The 18,088-nt window shown below is 45.7% G+C and overlaps 4 protein-coding genes across 10 annotated transcripts in view; 2 read left to right on the top strand and 2 right to left on the bottom strand.

Annotated features, from left to right (window-relative positions):
• Positions 1-7,238, bottom strand: part of LOC122619630 (cadherin-87A) — a 56,710-nt gene extending 49,472 nt beyond the window's left edge. For 2 of the 4 annotated variants that reach the window (XM_043796673.1, XM_043796676.1), the window contains exons 1-2: positions 6,939-7,238; positions 5,501-5,762 (exon numbers count right to left, since the gene is read on the bottom strand). The gene's annotated coding sequence lies outside the window, so the exon portion shown is untranslated. Of the gene's footprint in view, positions 1-5,500; positions 5,871-6,938 lie in introns of all 4 variants that reach the window. The other 2 variants (XM_043796674.1, XM_043796675.1) reach the window with 2 other exon arrangements.
• Positions 7,239-7,703: 465 nt separating this feature from the next.
• LOC122618757 (arginine/serine-rich protein PNISR) lies at positions 7,704-12,037 on the top strand. 2 transcript variants are annotated; one of them, XM_043795290.1, is made up of 9 exons: positions 7,704-8,366; positions 8,439-8,799; positions 8,862-9,015; positions 9,250-9,471; positions 9,697-9,799; positions 10,186-10,242; positions 10,668-10,792; positions 10,851-11,085; positions 11,143-12,037. In XM_043795290.1, exons 1-9 carry the CDS (start codon positions 7,817-7,819, stop codon positions 11,934-11,936), a joined length of 2,601 nt encoding a protein of 866 aa, XP_043651225.1. In that variant the 5' UTR covers positions 7,704-7,816; the 3' UTR covers positions 11,937-12,037. The 2 variants fall into 2 exon arrangements, with proteins under 2 accessions (XP_043651225.1, XP_043651224.1); XM_043795289.1 differs by having other exon boundaries at positions 10,851-12,037.
• Positions 12,038-12,778: 741 nt separating this feature from the next.
• Positions 12,779-14,909, top strand: LOC122622183 (origin recognition complex subunit 2). The gene is made up of 3 exons (XM_043800432.1): positions 12,779-13,471; positions 13,542-14,387; positions 14,458-14,909. Exons 1-3 carry the CDS (start codon positions 12,898-12,900, stop codon positions 14,892-14,894), a joined length of 1,857 nt encoding a protein of 618 aa, XP_043656367.1. The 5' UTR covers positions 12,779-12,897; the 3' UTR covers positions 14,895-14,909.
• A 1,298-nt stretch (positions 14,910-16,207) lies between these two features.
• LOC122622182 (protein roadkill) overlaps positions 16,208-18,088 on the bottom strand; it is a 59,612-nt gene continuing 57,731 nt past the window's right edge. For all 3 annotated transcript variants that reach the window (XM_043800431.1, XM_043800428.1, XM_043800429.1), the window contains 4 exons: positions 17,765-18,060; positions 17,469-17,647; positions 17,252-17,394; positions 16,208-17,177 (listed from right to left, as the gene is read on the bottom strand). In XM_043800431.1, coding sequence (XP_043656366.1) covers positions 17,033-17,177; positions 17,252-17,394; positions 17,469-17,647; positions 17,765-18,060 — 763 coding nt within the window. In that variant the 3' untranslated portion in view covers positions 16,208-17,032. The remainder of the gene's footprint in view (positions 17,178-17,251; positions 17,395-17,468; positions 17,648-17,764; positions 18,061-18,088) is intronic.

Here is an 18,088-nt window from a genome sequence, read left to right as displayed (position 1 = left end):
AGAGGATGATGACTGGGACTCTGAGCTGACTGAATGGGATCAAACAATTCGCTAGTTTACACCTTGGACTCATTTAATTATATTCATTGTACCAGTCCAAGTCTCTCATTAGTCGTTCTCCCCCTCATTACGTCACCCCCTCTTGAAGTATTCCATCCGTGGCTCTTTTCCTTCCTTGGCCATAACAACAACCAGTTGGCAAAGTTTTGTGAAATTTCTTGAACAAGTGACCCATAAGTTGGGCCAGCCATCAAGAAGGCAGCCAGACCAAGCAAGTATCCTGAATGGAACCCTCCCTTTCCTTTCTTCGCTGGAAAACCCTCCCACCTTCCGACACCTCCTATAAGCCTCCTCCGCCACGTTGCCTAATGAATATGCTGCCTTCGGGCCAACTCAGGGCGTCTCGGCCACGTTTACTTAGCAAACTCAAACGGTGTTGGCGTATCCGTGGCTCTAATTGCTTTGTTAGACACCGCTGGGGCAAAATATGATGGTTCTGGGAGGAGTTGCAGGCGGCGAAGTTCGGTTCTATCTGAGAGAGTTGGTGGCAAAGTTTGCTCGCCGCAGGATATGCATTTTGCATGTGGGTCTTTAATTTAATCAGAGGTTGGATATGATATCTTCGAGTAAGTAATTTCATTTCCACGAGTTTCTGGCATTGTAATGGCATAATGTTTGCTTAAGGGATTTACGTGATTCAACAATAACTAGGCAGCAAAAACCCTTTTAGAGTTTAGCTACAATGTAAACATTAAATCTTATTTGGGACTAATTGTGGGACTAGAAAAGAGTATTCCTTCATTCACACCTTAAACTCGGACCACATAATCCCACATGCAATCGACTTCAATTACATAAACTGGTCAATCGACCCTCGAAAGGGGGATGTGGGCGGAATGGCCATCTATCCGACCGGATTCGCACAAGTCCAAAGTCCCGAGGCTGGCAATTATAAATACTCTTCCACGCTGCGATGGCGTTTAACAGGAAAACATCACAGGACACTTTACTAATCTCCAGGACAGCAGCAAGTCCATGTCAACACCGGAAAAGTCGTGGGTGGGGAAAAGTGGAGCAGGTCACTGCTTTGCCCTAGGCAATCAAACTTCGACTTCATTTGACAACTTTAATGGAGTCCGAGGCGAAGCAGCAGTTTGAAAAAGTTGCTTATTGCATTACCGCTGACCGTTGACTAAACTTTGTATTACATAACTACTCTGTTGCCTCAACTTCAACCATCCCCTTCCCCTTTTGCCCGCCAGCGTTTTCCCATAGCACCAGGCCACTGCCCATTGTCACTCATAAATGTTAAACAAATTGTGTGGAGATAGGTCTTGTGGTCACACACTTTCTAATACTCTACTTGATAACATTTAAGCACTTTGAAAGACTTTTTGTCTGACGAAACTGTCATAAATCTAATAATATGATATCGCTTTCATAATTTCCAAAAATGCCTCATACTCTTCTTTACTTTTTTTCGGTGATTTTAGTTGAAAACTTGTTTGGTAGTTGTGTGTGCAAAGTGCCCATCCCACCAGCCACCGCCCACCACCCACCGAGTAGACCAACTGATGCGACATGTTGGCTTACCGCTAATTGTAAGTGAAATTAGCGGTTTTTGTTGTTGCTAATGAAAATTGTTTGAGCCGCGAACTTTGCATCGCTTACGGGGGCAGACGTCCTAAGCGATGGAAAAACTTTTCCCAAGAACCGAGAATGGGAAACGGATGTGCAGCGAGCGATTAATCGGATTTTGTGTAATTCCAATCAAAGTTTGACTCACGTTGTGCGCATAATTAAAAATTACTTTTCTTCACATCAGAGCTTTCATTGCATTTTCTTTTCGGGTTTTCCTCTATTTTTTAACAGACTATGTCGCCATATGTCCAGGCCACGCCCAGTCATACGCTCCCACTTCTTTCTCGCGCACTTTTGGCCAGATTCTCGTAACATCTTCGACGAGAAGTGAAATTAATGGCTTTTCTATTATTTTGCAGAAAGTTTCGAAGCGCATTTGACGTTGATTGCATTTTTTGCGCTTTCCAAGGACGAGCATTACGGGGAAGTGGCGGGGGGCAGCTCCAAAATGGCTTCCACCATCGGAATCACAGCTGCTGGCAAGCTTGATTAAAAATTTAGTTAGTGTGCGGGCGTATTAGTGTGTATCTATGTGAGTGCCGTCGATGCCAAAACCGGGCAATTTGCCTGTTTCTCATCCACGTATTCCCATTAACCGGCGGAGATAAACGGGGAGAGATGTGGGCGGATTGGTTGAATGGGAATGGGGATTAGTGCCCAGAAATTGCAATCCACTCTCGATGGCGTGGTCCATCATAGCCGCATATGTTCCTGCGACTGTCTCTAGTTTATGGTTTGATTTATGTGCTCCAAGGTGCGGAGGATCATAAATCCCGATAAGAAATTCTTCAAATTGCTTTTGGCACAAATGCACTGCAGCCAACTGCGGTGGAAAAATATGTGGCATAATCTAAGAATGAGTCTATATGCGGTTGGGTATAAAATTGGCATTTCCAGGTACTAACTTGGAAAACTATAGGTAAACTAAGCAAAATTTAGTTCAAACCGTATTTGTTATGACAGAAACTTATTAAAAAGAAAAGTATATGTTTATTACTTTCCAAGTTGCATTTACTTTCCCCAACTACTATGAATAATACGTTCGTTAAGTTTTATATAGAAGCACTCCTTTTCTGTTATCACACGATTGTGCTATTCTACAAGCGTTATCTGATCTCAACAGCCTATTCAAAGCAGCGAGCGGAATGAGGGAGACGGGACTGGACAGACATGCTCCCAAACTGAAAGTGTGAGAGCGGGTGAAAGCGTTAAGTTGCACAAAATGAACTTCCTTCCGGAGCTGTCTTCCTGTCGCGGCTGAATTGCCGACTTCCACTAGCCACTATCCGCCCAACACCCGCCTCCCTATTGCAGTACACACTCACTCACACACACGCAGCCTTATTTCTAAGCGTAACCGCCCACTTGGCTAGCAAAAGTTTTTCGGCGGCAATCCCAGACGGTCCGGTCGAAAACCTCAACGCCGCAAAAGAACCAACTAAAAGTGAGCCCAGGAAAACTTTAAGCTCACTTTATCCTTCACATACATACGTGCATATGTATATGTATGTATAGATTTGTCCGTCTCGTCGCCGTCGAACAATACAAATGGCTAGAAAGCGTTGCGGCCCAGACAGGATTCCAGGGCCAAAAACAACCAAACCAGTTAATTTCCAAATTGCGAACAGTACCAAAAAGTGCGACAGACCTCAGGGGAATGAGGCTATTGGACGGGGTGTAATGGATAAACAGTGTACGAGGTAGATTGGTGGGCAGTGGTCGAAAAATTAATGGCTTAGGGATGGTTAGCGTTCTTGACCGTGAGATAATAGGGGCAACATAGAAGCAAATCAGCTAAAAATAAGTAGACATTTTAAAATAAATGCTAAATAAGATCTGTCAACATTTTCGGAAAGGCAAAGATGGCAAATGTTATAGTCTCAATAACTATCTATTTTACAGCTTAGCGAATAATATTGGTATATTATTTTTATTTATTTTATATTTATTTATTTTATTTATTTTCTTATTAAAATTTGATTGAAATTTTTGCTAATGGTTCCTTTGAAAGGCAACCGTTTTAATCACGCTCCCATCGCTTGGTCGCTGTAATGGTTCAGTTTGATTTGAAGCACCGCAACTAGTTCAAAACTACACAACGCGGCTGCACCACAGCACCGCCACTGAACCATACAATTCGAAGTGCGCTGTGGAGCAGACCGACCGGTCTGGTTTTTCGGCCGGGAATCGCAATCCGAGAAGGAATCGGGAGGCGGCCTAGAAGGGGGAAGCACCGAATTGTGTAGGCCAAGAACAACAAAGGCAGATAGCAGATAGCCACAGAACTGGTCAGATGGACTGGCCATAGTCGCAGTCGCAGAGAGCTGAAGTCAGTGCTCTAGCGTCATCATTGGCAAAGCATAAAACTTGTTTCTGTCTAAGCACGAAACTCGCCAGTGGCACCCAGCCCCACCGTCCCACCGCCCCACGCCCACAGCCCCTTTTAAAGGCCCGCTTGCAAGCCAGTCTGAAATATCTTCCGGCTTGCGTTGGCAACAAAAACAGAGACAGAGTCGCCAAAAGAGCCGAGTAGCAGCAGCGGTTTGCACTCAGTTCCGTCGACGGCTTGGGCAAGTTTTCCATTGTTAAAAGGTTTCCCAAACAAAAAAGAGGCAGCCCCTTTTCCAGCTCCCGCTCCCCGGGTTGCAACAAGCAACAACATTTTTCTTATTGTGGGACGTGCATTAATATTGTGATTTTCAAATTCCGAAATTCTCCAGTGGCGGATGAAATTGAAGGCGACGAGCATTGCAGTTTCAGGGGCTGCTCCTGATCTTTTGTTGCTGTAGTGCCTCGACTATCATATACCCGTTGCTTAAGTACAAGAAATATATTTCAAAATTTTTTTGAAATAGTGATGGAACTTGTCAGCGTGTTTTCTGTGGTGTCCGCGGTGTTCCGCGTTGTCCGTGGTGTAATGCGTGTTGCGTGGTCCAAAGTGCAGGGTGGTGGAGTCCGGAGTGCGGGAAGTTCATTGCCATGAGATCGACGGAGTCAGTTATGGCTCAGATCAGTGGCCCACATAACAGTTTGACTGGCGCTCTCCACTTTAGCTCGCAGTCCCCATCCTAAGCCGCACCAGACCAACTTAAAAACACGCCCAAGCAAACACCCGTACTCCAAAAGAGACAGCCGGGGAGCAATTCATAATTAACATAATTGAGGAACCCGCCGTTGAATGTTTTTGTGCTTTGATGAGCAGAAAGCGGAGACTTGCTGATGCGGGAGGTGGAGCATGGAGCATGAAGCATGGAGCAGAGTAGGGAGCTGAAGATGCAGATGGAGGGCTAGGGGCTCTTTACAGGCGCTTGGCAGAACAACGATGGATGACGACCCATAAAAATACAAGAGGCTCGCCGGAATCGGGGTAACAGAAGCAGGGGGGCTACCAGCCCGTAACCAAGCTACAAAACACGACGAAACAGGTGGGCAGCAGGCGGGGAGGTGGGGTTGGCGGCGTTGGGGTTGCTGGGATGTGAAAACGAAGCAATATGTAATTTCTACGCAAAAATGTTTTCTCGTGGCGGTGGGCGTGACCCAACAACAAGAACGCGGAAGGAGAGCAGCGCAGCATTGACGTTGATGTACTTGCTACCTACAGTGTGGAGTGGGTTGGTAGAACTAAACTAAGAGACGGCAGACCTAAAATAGCTTCTTAACTTACAAAAAACACATACATAAATAAATCTTGTGTTTCGTCGAGAAGTCAAAAAAAGTACATAAATCTGCCCCAAGGCTAAACTACAACATCCCATTGTGCCAAACCAAAGTAGTACTTTTCTGAACAAAAAAAAGGTATCACACTCTGTAAGTTTATGCCACTTATCGAGTGTTGTCTGTACTGTCAAAGTTGACTTACACGCAGATGTTGTTTCAGCGATTTCAGTTGGGGCGAGGTGGCTTTTCCGGCGAAAGAAAGAATTCGGTGACCCGGGTTTGGCGGCTGCACCGGCCTTCGCCGGCTGATGACGTTGGAATGTGGCCACCAAGGCTTGGCTCTTCCTCTTCTTCGTCGGCTCTGCTGACGTCGCAGTTGCGTTTTGTTGTCTTCCCTGTTTTTCTCTCTTCTTTTTGTACCTCCAATGCCGGCTTAGTTGTTGCTTTTTGGCTTCTTCTCTCTGCTGACAAAGGTGATGGCAATTTGTTGTTGTTTGCTCTTCTTCGACTTCGCACCTCGCAAAGTGCCGTTATTCATTGACGAAGGGCAAAATCAAACACACACACACATACTCAAAGAGGAGAAGAGAAGGAGAAAAAACACAAACACTAAATATTTCAGCAATTCAATCATTCACATATGTACGTATGTATGTATTTATATTTCTTTTTGTTGCTATTTAGCAATTATGCACGAATTATCTCACGGTCAACTGGTTTTTTTTCGAACGATTTTTTATAGTATTTTATACGAGTCGAATTTCGCATTGATGGAAATGCAAAAAGGCGCGCAGCGAGAAGAGAACATTTTCCGGGCCCCAAAGCAAAAGGAAAAAGAAAATTCAAAACGGCACGCGACGCACGAACTTAATTATTTACTACGTGTGTGTGTGCGTGTTGTTGCACAACTACAAACAAACTCAAAAAGCAAACAACAACAATGATCCAATGTCAGAGTGCCACCCACACGAATTGAAAAGTCAAACGGACAAATTGAATTTCGGACTGCAATTTACGCTTTTAATTAAATCATTAAAAGGGGCCACAAAGATTACGATTACGCCATTACACAGCACACAGAAAAATCAAAGATCTCCATATGATAAACAATTTCATAGATCAAGTTGATACTTCCATTTTTTTGGTCATTTTATGTATGAATGAATGATTGACAATCGAGATACATTCAAATGTAAATTAAACTTTTGTTTACATGCATGCCACCAAATATTTGTGTATTTTTTTATTCAAATTGAATCACATGGGCGTTGAATCAAATTGAGCGTTTGTCCCTGTAAAATCACCGAATTGGGCATGAACCCGCCCTGTTTTGCTCCCAGTGTAGCAGCAACAGTTGCACTGTTTGTGTATTGTGGCTCAAAAATGTAATTACGCACTCCAATTCAAATGCAATCGACAGCAAATTACATATTTGTAATGGTTTGCAATTGAACTGCTTTTAAAATTGAATAGCAATTAAATTGTTGCTTCGCAAACACGCACACACACAGCCCAAAAAAAAACCAGACAAACCACTACACACACAGGCAAACACACAGACAGCAACGCTGCTGCGCCGACGCAACTGCGCTGCAGAACTTCTCTTCCTCTTCTGCCTCTGTTTCTTGATTTTTTTTTACCTTTGACTATTATCTATTTTAGCATAATTTCATTCACACACCAGCTTTTGTTTGCATTGAAATTAGCCGCGGCGGCTGTAGTGCTGTAATTAAACAATGCGGTATTTCGAAACACACGCTGAGAACGACCGACAACAACACCAACACACGCAGGAGCGCGCCCTTCTCGCACGCACACAATTTTATTATAACACGTAAACAACAACGCCGCAACGCCGACGCAACTTATGATCCCGGCAGCGACGCGTCCGCACACGTCCGCTCACGTTCGGTTCCGAAGAGAGTTGTTGAAAACGTAAACAGAATCACTTGTTGCACTCTTTTGCGTTAGTGGGGCTACTGCTGGAAAATCCGCCCAAAAGTAAGGCAAGTTGTGGATGTTCGCTTGGCCAGCGTACGGTCACACTTAGCGACTTCACTGTTAACCGCTACTTTATAAGGACTGTTACCCGATAACTGTAATGGGCCTGTCTGTCAAGCGATATTTGACTCTGTTAATCACTACAAAAAACTATTGTAGAAATTAAAATGATCTTGAAACCACTATAAAAAATATCCTTGTAACACAAGAAAGTAATACATTTTGTGCCTTGTGAATTATTCTTATACTTCTTGAAATTGGTTCGAGCATAGAATTAGTAACTGATTGATTAACATTGAACAAGAAACTAGTTTTCAAAATAACAGTATTGGCTACAGTGGACTAAAAAATACCGAACTAAAAGTGACCCGCTGTCGCCGCTTCGGGGCGAATGCCAAAACGGGCTGAGCGAGAAAATGGCGTAGAAGTCGACGAAAATTTCATTCGTGTAAAAAACCTGAAAAACTTAGGACAACTTAGCTGGGATTCAAAAAGCATAATCAAGCTGCAAGCAGAGATGTTTCCCGGTGGAAACGGAAACGCCGATTTGGGTTACAACAAGCATGCTCACGTCCACGGACACGGACAACATGGCCATGGCCACAACCATAATCACAATCAGTTCCTGGCACAGCCCCCGCCGCCACCCCCTCATTTTCCAATGCCCCCGGGCGGGGGTCAGGGCATGGTGACGCCCCTGGTGGCCGCCGGCCTGCCGCTCGCCATGCAGGGTGGCGCCGGCATCGATTGGGCGCAGCTCGCCCAGCAATGGATTCACATGCGGGACGCTACTCCGGTGACCATGCCCCTGGCCCCGCCACCGCCCATCATCAGCAATGTGCGGGAGTACCACCAGCAGACGGTAGCCATGCCGGTGCCCAGTGTGGTCAGGGCGGGATTTCCGCTTCTGGAGGAGCATGGCGAGGCGGATATGGACATGGACGATGAGAACGAGCGAGCACATGGCTCTGAGACGCCGCCACCGCCAGCTCCTGTGGTTACGCAATCCCAATGGCTGGCGGGTGGCGAATTGCCTGGTCACGTCCTCGACGCCTCCAACGGAGCGGGTTAGTAGAGGATTAAGGAAGATAGCACACTAATCAGGTCAGAAACTAACCCCCCCTCTTCGTTCCTTGCAGCTGCCACGCTGGGCAAGCAGCCTTGGACCGGGTGGCAAACGCAGCCCGACAAATCGGGCAATCCCACGGCGCATATACCATCGCTGCTGAAGCTGAACGTCAGCAATCCCAATGAGCCGCAGCAACAGCTGCAGTTGCAGTTGCAAGCGCAGCAGCAGCAGCAACATGCGCCCCAGCCATCGCATCCCCACCATCACCCAGCACCGCAGCCACATCCACATCCACACCACCACCTAACACCACACACACACCTGCCGCCACAGCACGCACAGCAGTCGCAGTCGCAGCCGGAAAGCGGAAGCAGCGGGGCCAGCACAGAGATCGATGCCAACAAACGGAAAATGTTGCCAGCTTGGATAAGGTGAGTGTGCCACCTATGCATGCAATCAATACACACTGACAATCATATCATTCATCTTTCAGAGAGGGCCTGGAGAAAATGGAGCGAGAAAAGCAGCGGCAACTAGAGCGCCAGCAGTCCTCCATTAGCACGCCAGATGATGAGGTCGACCATGTTAAGCAAGTATCAAGCAAAACACTAACCACACCTGGTAATCTTTTGAACATCGCGAACGTGGTAAGTAAGGTCAAGGGCCGGCAGCGTTAACTGACTCTCAATACGGACCGAAAAGTGTCGAAAGTGTGGCACACATCTCACTCCAATTGGTTGCACACAAACCCCGACGGGACTGAATTGAACTGAAAACGATGTTCCGTCATTGAAAGCACACAAACTTGAAACAATTCGGACAGTGGGGCAGACTGCAGGCTTAAGTGCAGGCTGTCGATTAAACATTCCCTTGAAATTCAGGCTAGCGACAGCGAAGATTCCATTGACGTGCCTGGGGAGGCGCAGCAAATAGGTAATGAATTGATAAGTAAGGACGGCGATATCAGCAGCAGCGAAGAGCAGCCGGAGCTGGAGCAGCATGGAGCCATCGAAGCCGGTGATCGGGCAGCGGCGGAGCATGTGCGCACGGCTACCGTAAACGATGTCAATGGTAAAAACTACGAAGAAAGACTGGCGGATCTGGTAGGCATCACCATTTTGACCCGGATGCTTGCTCAGCCAGGCGATGAAATCGAGTGAGTCTCAGAGGCGAAGGAACTGCGGAATTCTGGCGACCCATTCCTGGCTGCTCTGCAGTTCGTTCACTCTTCACTAGAGTTTCATTCCCTGGCCACCGGCGGCACATCCAAAACCCATTTGTATAGTTGCAAACAATCTATGAACACCCAATACCATACCCATCTGTAGATGCTTGTGGTGCGTCGGACACTAACCGAAATCCTGCTGGAAACCACAAACGAAGAGATTGCAGCCATTGCAGGCGAGACTCTAAAAGCACACCGTGCGAAAGGTACATTATGCATTACACTTAAGTTTACCCCAAACCGATTTCTTCCAGCGATCGCGTGTGTGTGTGTGTGTAAGTAGTTATAGATCGTAAGACGGCGCGGATATATCGCGGACTATTGCCATTCGACCATTCGATCGTAGCTTGGATGACCGGATGTTTCGGCCAAGCGATTGCAGCCGATTGCATTGAACGGCCAGCGCGTTACCAACCTCTTTTAATGCTATGTCTATGTTTATGCTAATCCTTGAATCCCAATAATGAATTGATATATCGAACAACACACAAATACCAAATACCAAAACCAATGAAATCACTTGCTGAATTTTTTAATCTTAATATATAATATATACCTATATATATATATGTATGTATGTGTAAATCAAAAGCGTCATCAGCCCAAGTGATTCGCAAAAGCGCCTTGTCCTCCATTACCGGCAACTTGGGTAAGTAACCAAATTCCAGTTTAGTTCGTACATATTCTTTGCACTATTTTTGTTCAGAGGTAGTCTGAGTTATGCTTGGTCCTGTCTTTCTATATACCCAAAACCCCGAACCCCAAATCCTAATGATAAAACAAAAAGTTTATGAATAAAAAGAAAAAGTATTGGATATTCCCATGGCCGAGACTTAACTTTCTATGCTTCTTGTAACTTTAAGCCACGGCCAAATGATTTCGACCCCCTCGGCGCAGTTTGGTCCTTCTAGCCCGCTTCTTCGCCCCTTCTCCTTCTCCTCCCATTTTCCAACCTTTTCCGTAAATTCTTCCGAAGACATTGAAAATCAGTTCAGAATATACCAAAATCTGCGCCCGATCTACTACATTGAAGCCTGGTAGCAACAATTAGCACTTGACTGATTTGAATTATAGGTTTAGCAGCCTATGGCGATTCTTCCAGCGAAACCGAAGATGATGAGGACGACGATGATGAGCGCCAAGCAGATGGCGGAAAGGATGCCGACAAAAGCGCGCAGCTAAGCGCGGAGGAGTTGAAGGTTGGTTGGCATTGCGCTTAACAAGGAATCCATTTCTAATATTAGTTGGCTTTTGCAGGCTCGCATAAGGCGCAGCAAACGATCCTTCGAGAGAGTCATTGACGACATTGAGGATCGAGTGGCCAAGCAAGAGCTGCTCGACGAGCAAACTCTGCTGCGACAACGCAAGCGGGAACTGGAGCGCTCCGTTGCTGGTGCTGGTGCTGGTGAGCATCGTCGACCGGTGGCCCATCCAGATCCGCCCAGTGAGTCGACCAGTCAAACCACCCAGGAAAAGCTTCAGCAATCGAATGGTATGATAGCCCCATGTAAATCCGTTGAACTCCAATCAACACATTGCCATCCCTTAGGCAAACGACTCAGTCGCAAGGAGCGGACCACCCGCTTCAGCGACAACAAGGACGGTAAACAGCAGTCGCAGACCTTCGTCCAACAAGTAGTGGCGGCCGCTGCTGTGGCACCACTGGCAAGCCTCAGCAGCAGCACAAGCGGTCCACAAAAGCTGAAGCCCGTTCCCAATCCGGCCACCAATCTGCTGCAGATGCCGGAGTCGGTGGCCACCATGCTGAGTGCGGCGGACAAGGCGCTGCACAAGGCCAACAAGTCGTCGCGCAAGTCCAAGAGCAAACGGCGCCACTCGTCCAGCTCGTCTTCGTCGAGCAGCAGTGGGAGCAGCTCCAGCAGCGATAGCGACGACAGTAGCAGCACCTCGAGCGGATCCAAAACTTCCGGCAGCCGGAGCAAGCGATCCAGCCGCCATGGACACCGCAGCCATCACGGCAGCAGTCGGAGCAAATACGAGCGTCGCGATCGCGACAGAGAAAGGGAGCGGGAGAGGGAACGGGACCGTGATAGGGGTCATCGGCAGCATCGCAGCCAGTTCAGTGGCGGCAGCAGTAGTGGAAGTCGCCAGAAACAGCGCCGACATCGCGAGTCCAGCCATTCGGGCGAAGATGCTGGAGGCAGCAGCAGTTACCACCGCTCCTCGCGGCAGAGCAGCAGCCGTAGCCACGATCATGGCAGCAGCAGCAGCGGACGCAAGCGACACCGCACGAGATCCCGCTCCAAGTCGCGCAGCACTCACCACTCCAGCTCGAACGCATACTCCTCCACTTCCGCGTCGCATCCGCGCAAGCGCCATTGAGAATTTGTCCACAGTTAATTGTTAATATATAATTATATTATTTCTTCTGTTTAAGTAAACAGTTTTAATTCAGCCTAATAAATTACAAACTTCCAGACAAATTTATTTTTTTTTTGGGTCCTGGGATATAATTAAAGTTTGATATACCAGAAGATGTGGATGCACCCCGCAACACCAAGGTTTCTGGGTTCTGGCTAATGCTGATTTATTCAAAGGAGTCCCCTGTCTCCCCATCTCCCACTCCCAACCTGCTGGTGTCTTGGCTGGTCGGAAATATTTATAGATGAGAATTTTAAGAAATACTTACATTTGGAAATTAAGTTGTTTTGGCGAGCGACTTCAAGGCAAGTAGTAGACTTCCTTTCAAAAGGAGAAAGGAAGTCTACTACTTGGCACTTGTCGCAACTATACATAACTGAACTTGCGCATCTATACAATAAATAAATATATACAAATAATAATAATAATAATCTTTCAATAGCCACTAACATGTTTGATAGTGATAAAATAACCTTTTTGAAAACATCACTTAATTCCTTGTGACAAAAACTTCAGCTTCTGTCAGTGACTGGATAGTTATTCAAATGTTTCGATTCCCGTTGCATGTTACGTTTTACAGCACTGGTGTTGTTCAAATTCGAACTTTGCTCGTAGGAATTTAATATGTAGGACTATGAAGTTTTAAAAAATAACTTTGTCATATAATTTCTTTATTGGCATATGCGCTTCTTTTATGATTTTTAATAATTTTCTATTTGCAGAAGGCCCCTTATTTTCTGAGAATTCCAAATAATTACTTTTCAACTTGTTATGTAGTTACCCCAAGAATTGGTCACACTCGCGTCATGTCTTGGTTATCGATAATTCCCGCCACTTCTGAGCATTGAGTGTATTTTGCGAAATATTTGTTTACCAATTGAATATTTTGGTAATAAGAGCATTCAGAGGAGTGGCAAGCGACATGAGTGCCAGCAAAAAAGGCGGTTACAAGACGCCGCGGAAGGAGAACCTGAAGTCCATTGAGAACCTCACGAATTCGGAGGAGGAATCCGAAGATTTAGACACGGCACGGGTTGAGGACGCAGTGGAATCCCAGTCCAAGGTCACCAGTCGGCGTTCCACGCGACGGCCAAGTCCCACCAAAAAATACCAGGCCTACAAGGAGGAAACCAATGGAAAAGGGCAGGAGGAGCGAATTGTTGTCAATTATGTGGAAATGTCCGATGAACGGAGCAGTGAGGTGGAGGATGTGGAACAAGAAGAAAGCCTCGAGGAGTCGGAGAATGCAGCCCGTCCCAGTGCCAAGGATCTCAATCTGCTCCAATCCGAGTACAATGTGGCCGGCACCAGCATGTTTGGCTTCAATACGCCCAAGAAACGCGACGCCATGGCTCTGGCCGCCCTAAATGCCACGCCCTGCACGCCCAAGACTCCAAAAACTCCGCGTTTGGGACTCAAGACTCCGGATACGAAGCGCAAGAAGTCCACGGATCAGCCAAAGACTCCCGCCCATGTGCGCACCCGGGTCAAGAATCGTGGGTAGCCGTTTCCTTCCTCTGCTCTCAAGATTTTTTGCATTATGCATAAATTCATTTTCCCTTTCAGAGATCGCCAAAATAGTGGCCGACTCAGATGAGGATTTTTCCGGAGACGAAAGCGACTTCCGGCCCAGTGATGAGGAATCCTCCTCCAGCAGCAGTAGCAGCGATGCTGGCCACACCTCCGACAACGACGCCGCCGATGATGAGCCCAAGACGCCCTGTAAAGCTCGCCGTGCCATTGTAGTGCCCGTTCTGCCGAAGACTCCATCGGCAGCCCGCCTGCGACAATCGGCGAGGGCCAAGAAATCGAATGAGTTTGTGCCCGAGAGCGATGGTTACTTTCACTCGCACGCCAGCAGCAAGATCCTCACTTCGGATCACACCTTGGATCGTTTAAAGAATCCTCGTCTGGCCGCCGATCGTGTTTTCAGTTTGCTGTCGGAAATCAAGCTATCCACGGAGCATGAGGGATCTATTAATGCCATCATGGAGGAGTATCGTTCGTACTTTCCCAAGTGGATGTGCATTCTGAATGAGGGCTTCAATATACTCCTGTATGGATTGGGCTCCAAGCGCCAGCTGCTGCAGTCATTCCATCGCGAAGTTTTGCAGAAACAAACCGTACTGGTGGTGAATGGCTTCTTTCCCAGTCTGACCATCAAGGATATGCTGGACAGCATCACAAGCGATATACTGGATGCGGGCATTAGCCCGGCTAATCCACATGAAGCAGTGGATATGATCGAGGAGGAGTTCGCACTCATACCAGAAACGCACTTGTTCCTAATCGTCCATAACCTGGATGGAGCCATGCTTCGCAACGTAAAGGCACAGGCGATTCTATCGCGCCTGGCGCGCGTACCAAACATCCATCTGATGGCCTCCATTGATCATATAAATACCCCACTGCGTGAGTGCACCGACGCTGCGAGTTCTTTGCAGTGCGACAGCCAAACTAATTATTGTTTCCCAATTTGCAGTGTGGGACCAGGGAAAGCTGAGCAGCTTTAACTTCTCTTGGTGGGACTGCACAACAATGCTGCCATACACGAACGAAACTGCTTTCGAGAACTCGCTGCTGGTGCAGAATTCGGGTGAATTGGCCCTCTCCTCGATGCGCAGTGTGTTCTCATCGCTAACGACCAATTCGCGTGGCATTTACATGCTGATTGTTAAGTACCAATTGAAGAACAAGGGCAACGCCACGTACCAGGGCATGCCGTTCAGGGACCTCTACTCGAGTTGTCGCGAAGCCTTCTTGGTCAGCTCAGATCTGGCTCTGCGTGCCCAGCTCACCGAGTTCCTCGACCACAAGCTGGTCAAATCGAAGCGGAGCGTTGATGGTTCCGAGCAGCTAACCATTCCCATTGATGGCGGACTGCTGCAGCAGTTCCTCGAGGAGCAGGAGAAGAAATGAGCCATCGGCGTAATTTTAGAACATATTAATTTATTATCTAATATTGTTAAATACAATTACAATTTCGCTTTTAAAAATGTTGTGTTGCTGTCACTTGTATTGCCCATGAGTGCAGTGTTTTCCTTCATTGTTTGTCAATTTCTACACATTTAGATTGGCATGCAAAAAATTTGTCGCTTTGCTAGATACACATTTCAGATGGCTAGTTTTGGCTTCAGCCATTTCTTCAAGCATTTCGCCCCACCTGCGAGCAGAGAGCAATACAAAACTCAACACTGCAAGTGCTTCTCGACTGGGGGATGACCGCACTTGGGATTAAGATTGGGATTAGAGGCGGGCGAAATAAACATAGCTAAGCATGCCAAAATGATACAACTCGCTGGCGGTCATCCCGTGCTCCCATCCATTCCAAAGGCTAATATCGGTTACCTATTACTATACAGACACGCACATACATTGATTAAAGCATTGGACTTGTAACTAGTTAATTGTGCACTCGAAACAAAATGTAATTGCTGCGACTAAGGCTAGTTTATTTACACTTTCTTGATAGCAAATCACATGCGAAGTCAATCGGAAGTACACATACAATGGAAATCGTTCATAGTTTGCTCCTATTAATATTATTTTACTTTACTGCAAAAATTCTACCCTTTCCTGAATACCTGAATTGTACACACCAGCGACCAGTTAGCGATCTGCATTTTTGCATATAAAAATGTCATTCCTCCTGCGCCGCATTTCTTTTGTTTATTAGTTAGATAATTGTTATCACGTTTACTTTACTCGTACTGCTAACTTTTAGCCTTCGTTTGTGGGAAAAGTAGAAATATTCTGAATCAATCAGAAGAGAAACCACCCAAGAGAATCTCCCCTTTACGAAATGAATCGATGCAAGAGTGGTGTTGGTTTTTCACTTTTTATCTGCTTACTATACACAAATTGCTACTGCTTGCGTTTATTTCGACAATGTTTTGTTTGTTTTTGTAGTTTTGTACAACAAATTAATTACATTTTGCGCTTAACACAGAGAAACAGGTGTCTGATTTTAAGATTTAGATACTTAAGAAAATAAAGGGCAATCGAAAAACAAAAGTTAAAGATATGAATTCAGCGATGAAATGAGAATAAAAGTATAGAACTTGGGCACTGTGGTCGCTCCCTCTGGTAAACAATACATTTTTACATTCTCCTCAAATTCAAGGGGGAGTTCTTAAATTTTGGTGGGTGGTGGGTGCAATTAAACCGTGAATGCTCTGAAAAGTTCTCCGAGTTTACATATACACAATATATAAATCAACTTCATTATCATATCCGTATCATTACTCATTTACTCGTTACTCATTAGTCATACTCATCGAATATACATCACAATCAAAGTGTACGCTTTGTAATTATACGCAGTAATCGGTAATTATAATAATAATAATAATAATAGTTACGCTTTCTCAGTGAATTTCTTTATTTCTTGCTGTATTTACGCCTTCGATTTTTTACTTTTAGTTTTTACTTTACTTTAAATTTAATTTATTTTACTTTCCGTTTTGTTTTTTATGCTCTTTTTTTGTTTGTATTATTAATTGTTTTTTTTTTTTGTTTGTTTTGTTGTTTCTTGCTTTAATTGCTGCTTTTGTTTCAAGTTGTGTTTTGACTTAAGATTAAAATTAATTCATAATTATTACTCGTAAACATATTAATCATAGGTAATATTAAATCAACAAATAAAATACATTTAAAATCAAGTTTATCAAAGTGAATTAAATTACTTGAAATCGAAACAATAAACGGTACGGCTCGCTCTGCTTTTGCTTTTGCTCCTGCATTTGCATTATCTGTCTGCTGTTAATATAATCTATTGTGTTTGTAGTATTGCCGTATGCTTTCTTGAGGTTTTCCGCCAATCGATCCATCAAGTATCCATCAACATGCCTGCTGCAGCGGCTGGAGTTCTGCTTTGTATTGCAAATGTTGGATCGACTGTTGGTAGTAGTGGGTTCTTGTTGTTCTGGTTGTTCTTGCTGTTCTTGCTGTTTGTTGATTGTGGTTGGTGTACGATTTGCTTCTGCTGTTGTTATTGTTATTGTAGTTGTTGCTGTAGTTGTTATTGTTGATAGTGGTGTGGTTGTTGCATTGTGGTTTCAGCTCATTTTTACGCGTTTCCTTGGTGGTCCAATTGGTGGGATTTGTTGTGTTGCGAGCGCACGAAATGCCTCCGCTATCAAATGTGAATGTGTTGTGATCATATTTTGCCAGCCAGAGGTTTCCATCACATCGGTGGCATGACTGTAAGTAAATGGAATAAAAACCGTCGGTTAGCTAACTGATTGGTTCAGAGGGAAACTCAATTAACAACTTACGTATTTATGAAATCTATCGTTTGTGCTTTCAATTGATCCGCACTGTGGAGATCAGCTAATATTAGTGTTTCGGCTGCTGTTTCTACAGAGAGATTGACGCACAGCGCCTCCTCGCACATCACTTTCAGCTTTTCGAGTGCATACTGCAATGTAGGCGAGATCTTTTATTAATAAACCTTCTTAAATCGGCGGGATTTGGGGGGAGGGGCGCACTTACCTTATCAGCAGCCGCTAGGAGATCATCAGCCATTTTTTCTAGATTGGGCGCCTTGCCCGTGTATATGAATCGCAGCATTTCTTTAAGAACCTCATGATCCACATCGGTTATGGCGACACGATTCAGCTTTCGCTCCTCCATCTCATGCTCGAACATGGCCGCAAAGACATCGCTGCGCGCTGCAAGTGGGGTAATTTATAATAATTACTATATTGGTAATGGGGTAAAATAGGAGCATTGGGATTTTATTGGTCAAATAAACCAGTATTTGCCGGTGGTCTGTTGTGGTTTCTTACCTGCCAATATGGCCTTGTGCGCCTGGAACTCTCGACCGCCCACGGAGAGCGTGACGTCGCTGAACTTCTCGTTGTCGAAGAGGTTGCCGAGATCCTCGGACAGCTTGCACTCGGGCACTTTGAACTGCACGATATTGGATTGTCCGGAGATGTTCACGCTGTCCGCCACGACACTGACCTCGCAGAAGATGGTCAGCTTGTCCTCCGGCAGCAGGCCGTTGGCCTCGTCCAGCAGGAAGTCGCGGCGGATGAACTTCTTGAAGCCCCAATCTTTGCCCTGCACAAAACGATAAGCTCTGTGGGGGAGGTGATATAAAGTTTTAG

This window comes from Drosophila teissieri, chromosome 3R (genome assembly GCF_016746235.2).
Source record: "Drosophila teissieri strain GT53w chromosome 3R, Prin_Dtei_1.1, whole genome shotgun sequence".
NCBI lineage: Eukaryota > Metazoa > Arthropoda > Insecta > Diptera > Drosophilidae > Drosophila > Drosophila teissieri.
The sequence above is the reverse complement of the archived record's forward strand: the minus strand, read 5'-3'. Positions and strand labels throughout refer to the sequence as shown.

What these genes read in the sequence shown, in the direction of transcription:
- LOC122618757 (XM_043795289.1), top strand. Translation starts at nt 7,817, where the DNA reads ATGTTTCCCGGTGGAAACGGAAACGCCGATTTGGGTTACAACAAGCAT. An exon ending in CGACGCCTCCAACGGAGCGG is followed by an intron (nt 8,367 to 8,438) that starts GTTAGTAGAGGA and finishes CGTTCCTTGCAG; the next exon opens with CTGCCACGCTGGGCAAGCAG. An exon ending in AAGAAAGACTGGCGGATCTG is followed by an intron (nt 9,472 to 9,696) that starts GTAGGCATCACC and finishes ACCCATCTGTAG; the next exon opens with ATGCTTGTGGTGCGTCGGAC.
- LOC122622183 (XM_043800432.1), top strand. Translation starts at nt 12,898, where the DNA reads ATGAGTGCCAGCAAAAAAGGCGGTTACAAGACGCCGCGGAAGGAGAAC. An exon ending in GCGCACCCGGGTCAAGAATC is followed by an intron (nt 13,472 to 13,541) that starts GTGGGTAGCCGT and finishes TTTCCCTTTCAG; the next exon opens with AGATCGCCAAAATAGTGGCC. An exon ending in TCATATAAATACCCCACTGC is followed by an intron (nt 14,388 to 14,457) that starts GTGAGTGCACCG and finishes CCCAATTTGCAG; the next exon opens with TGTGGGACCAGGGAAAGCTG.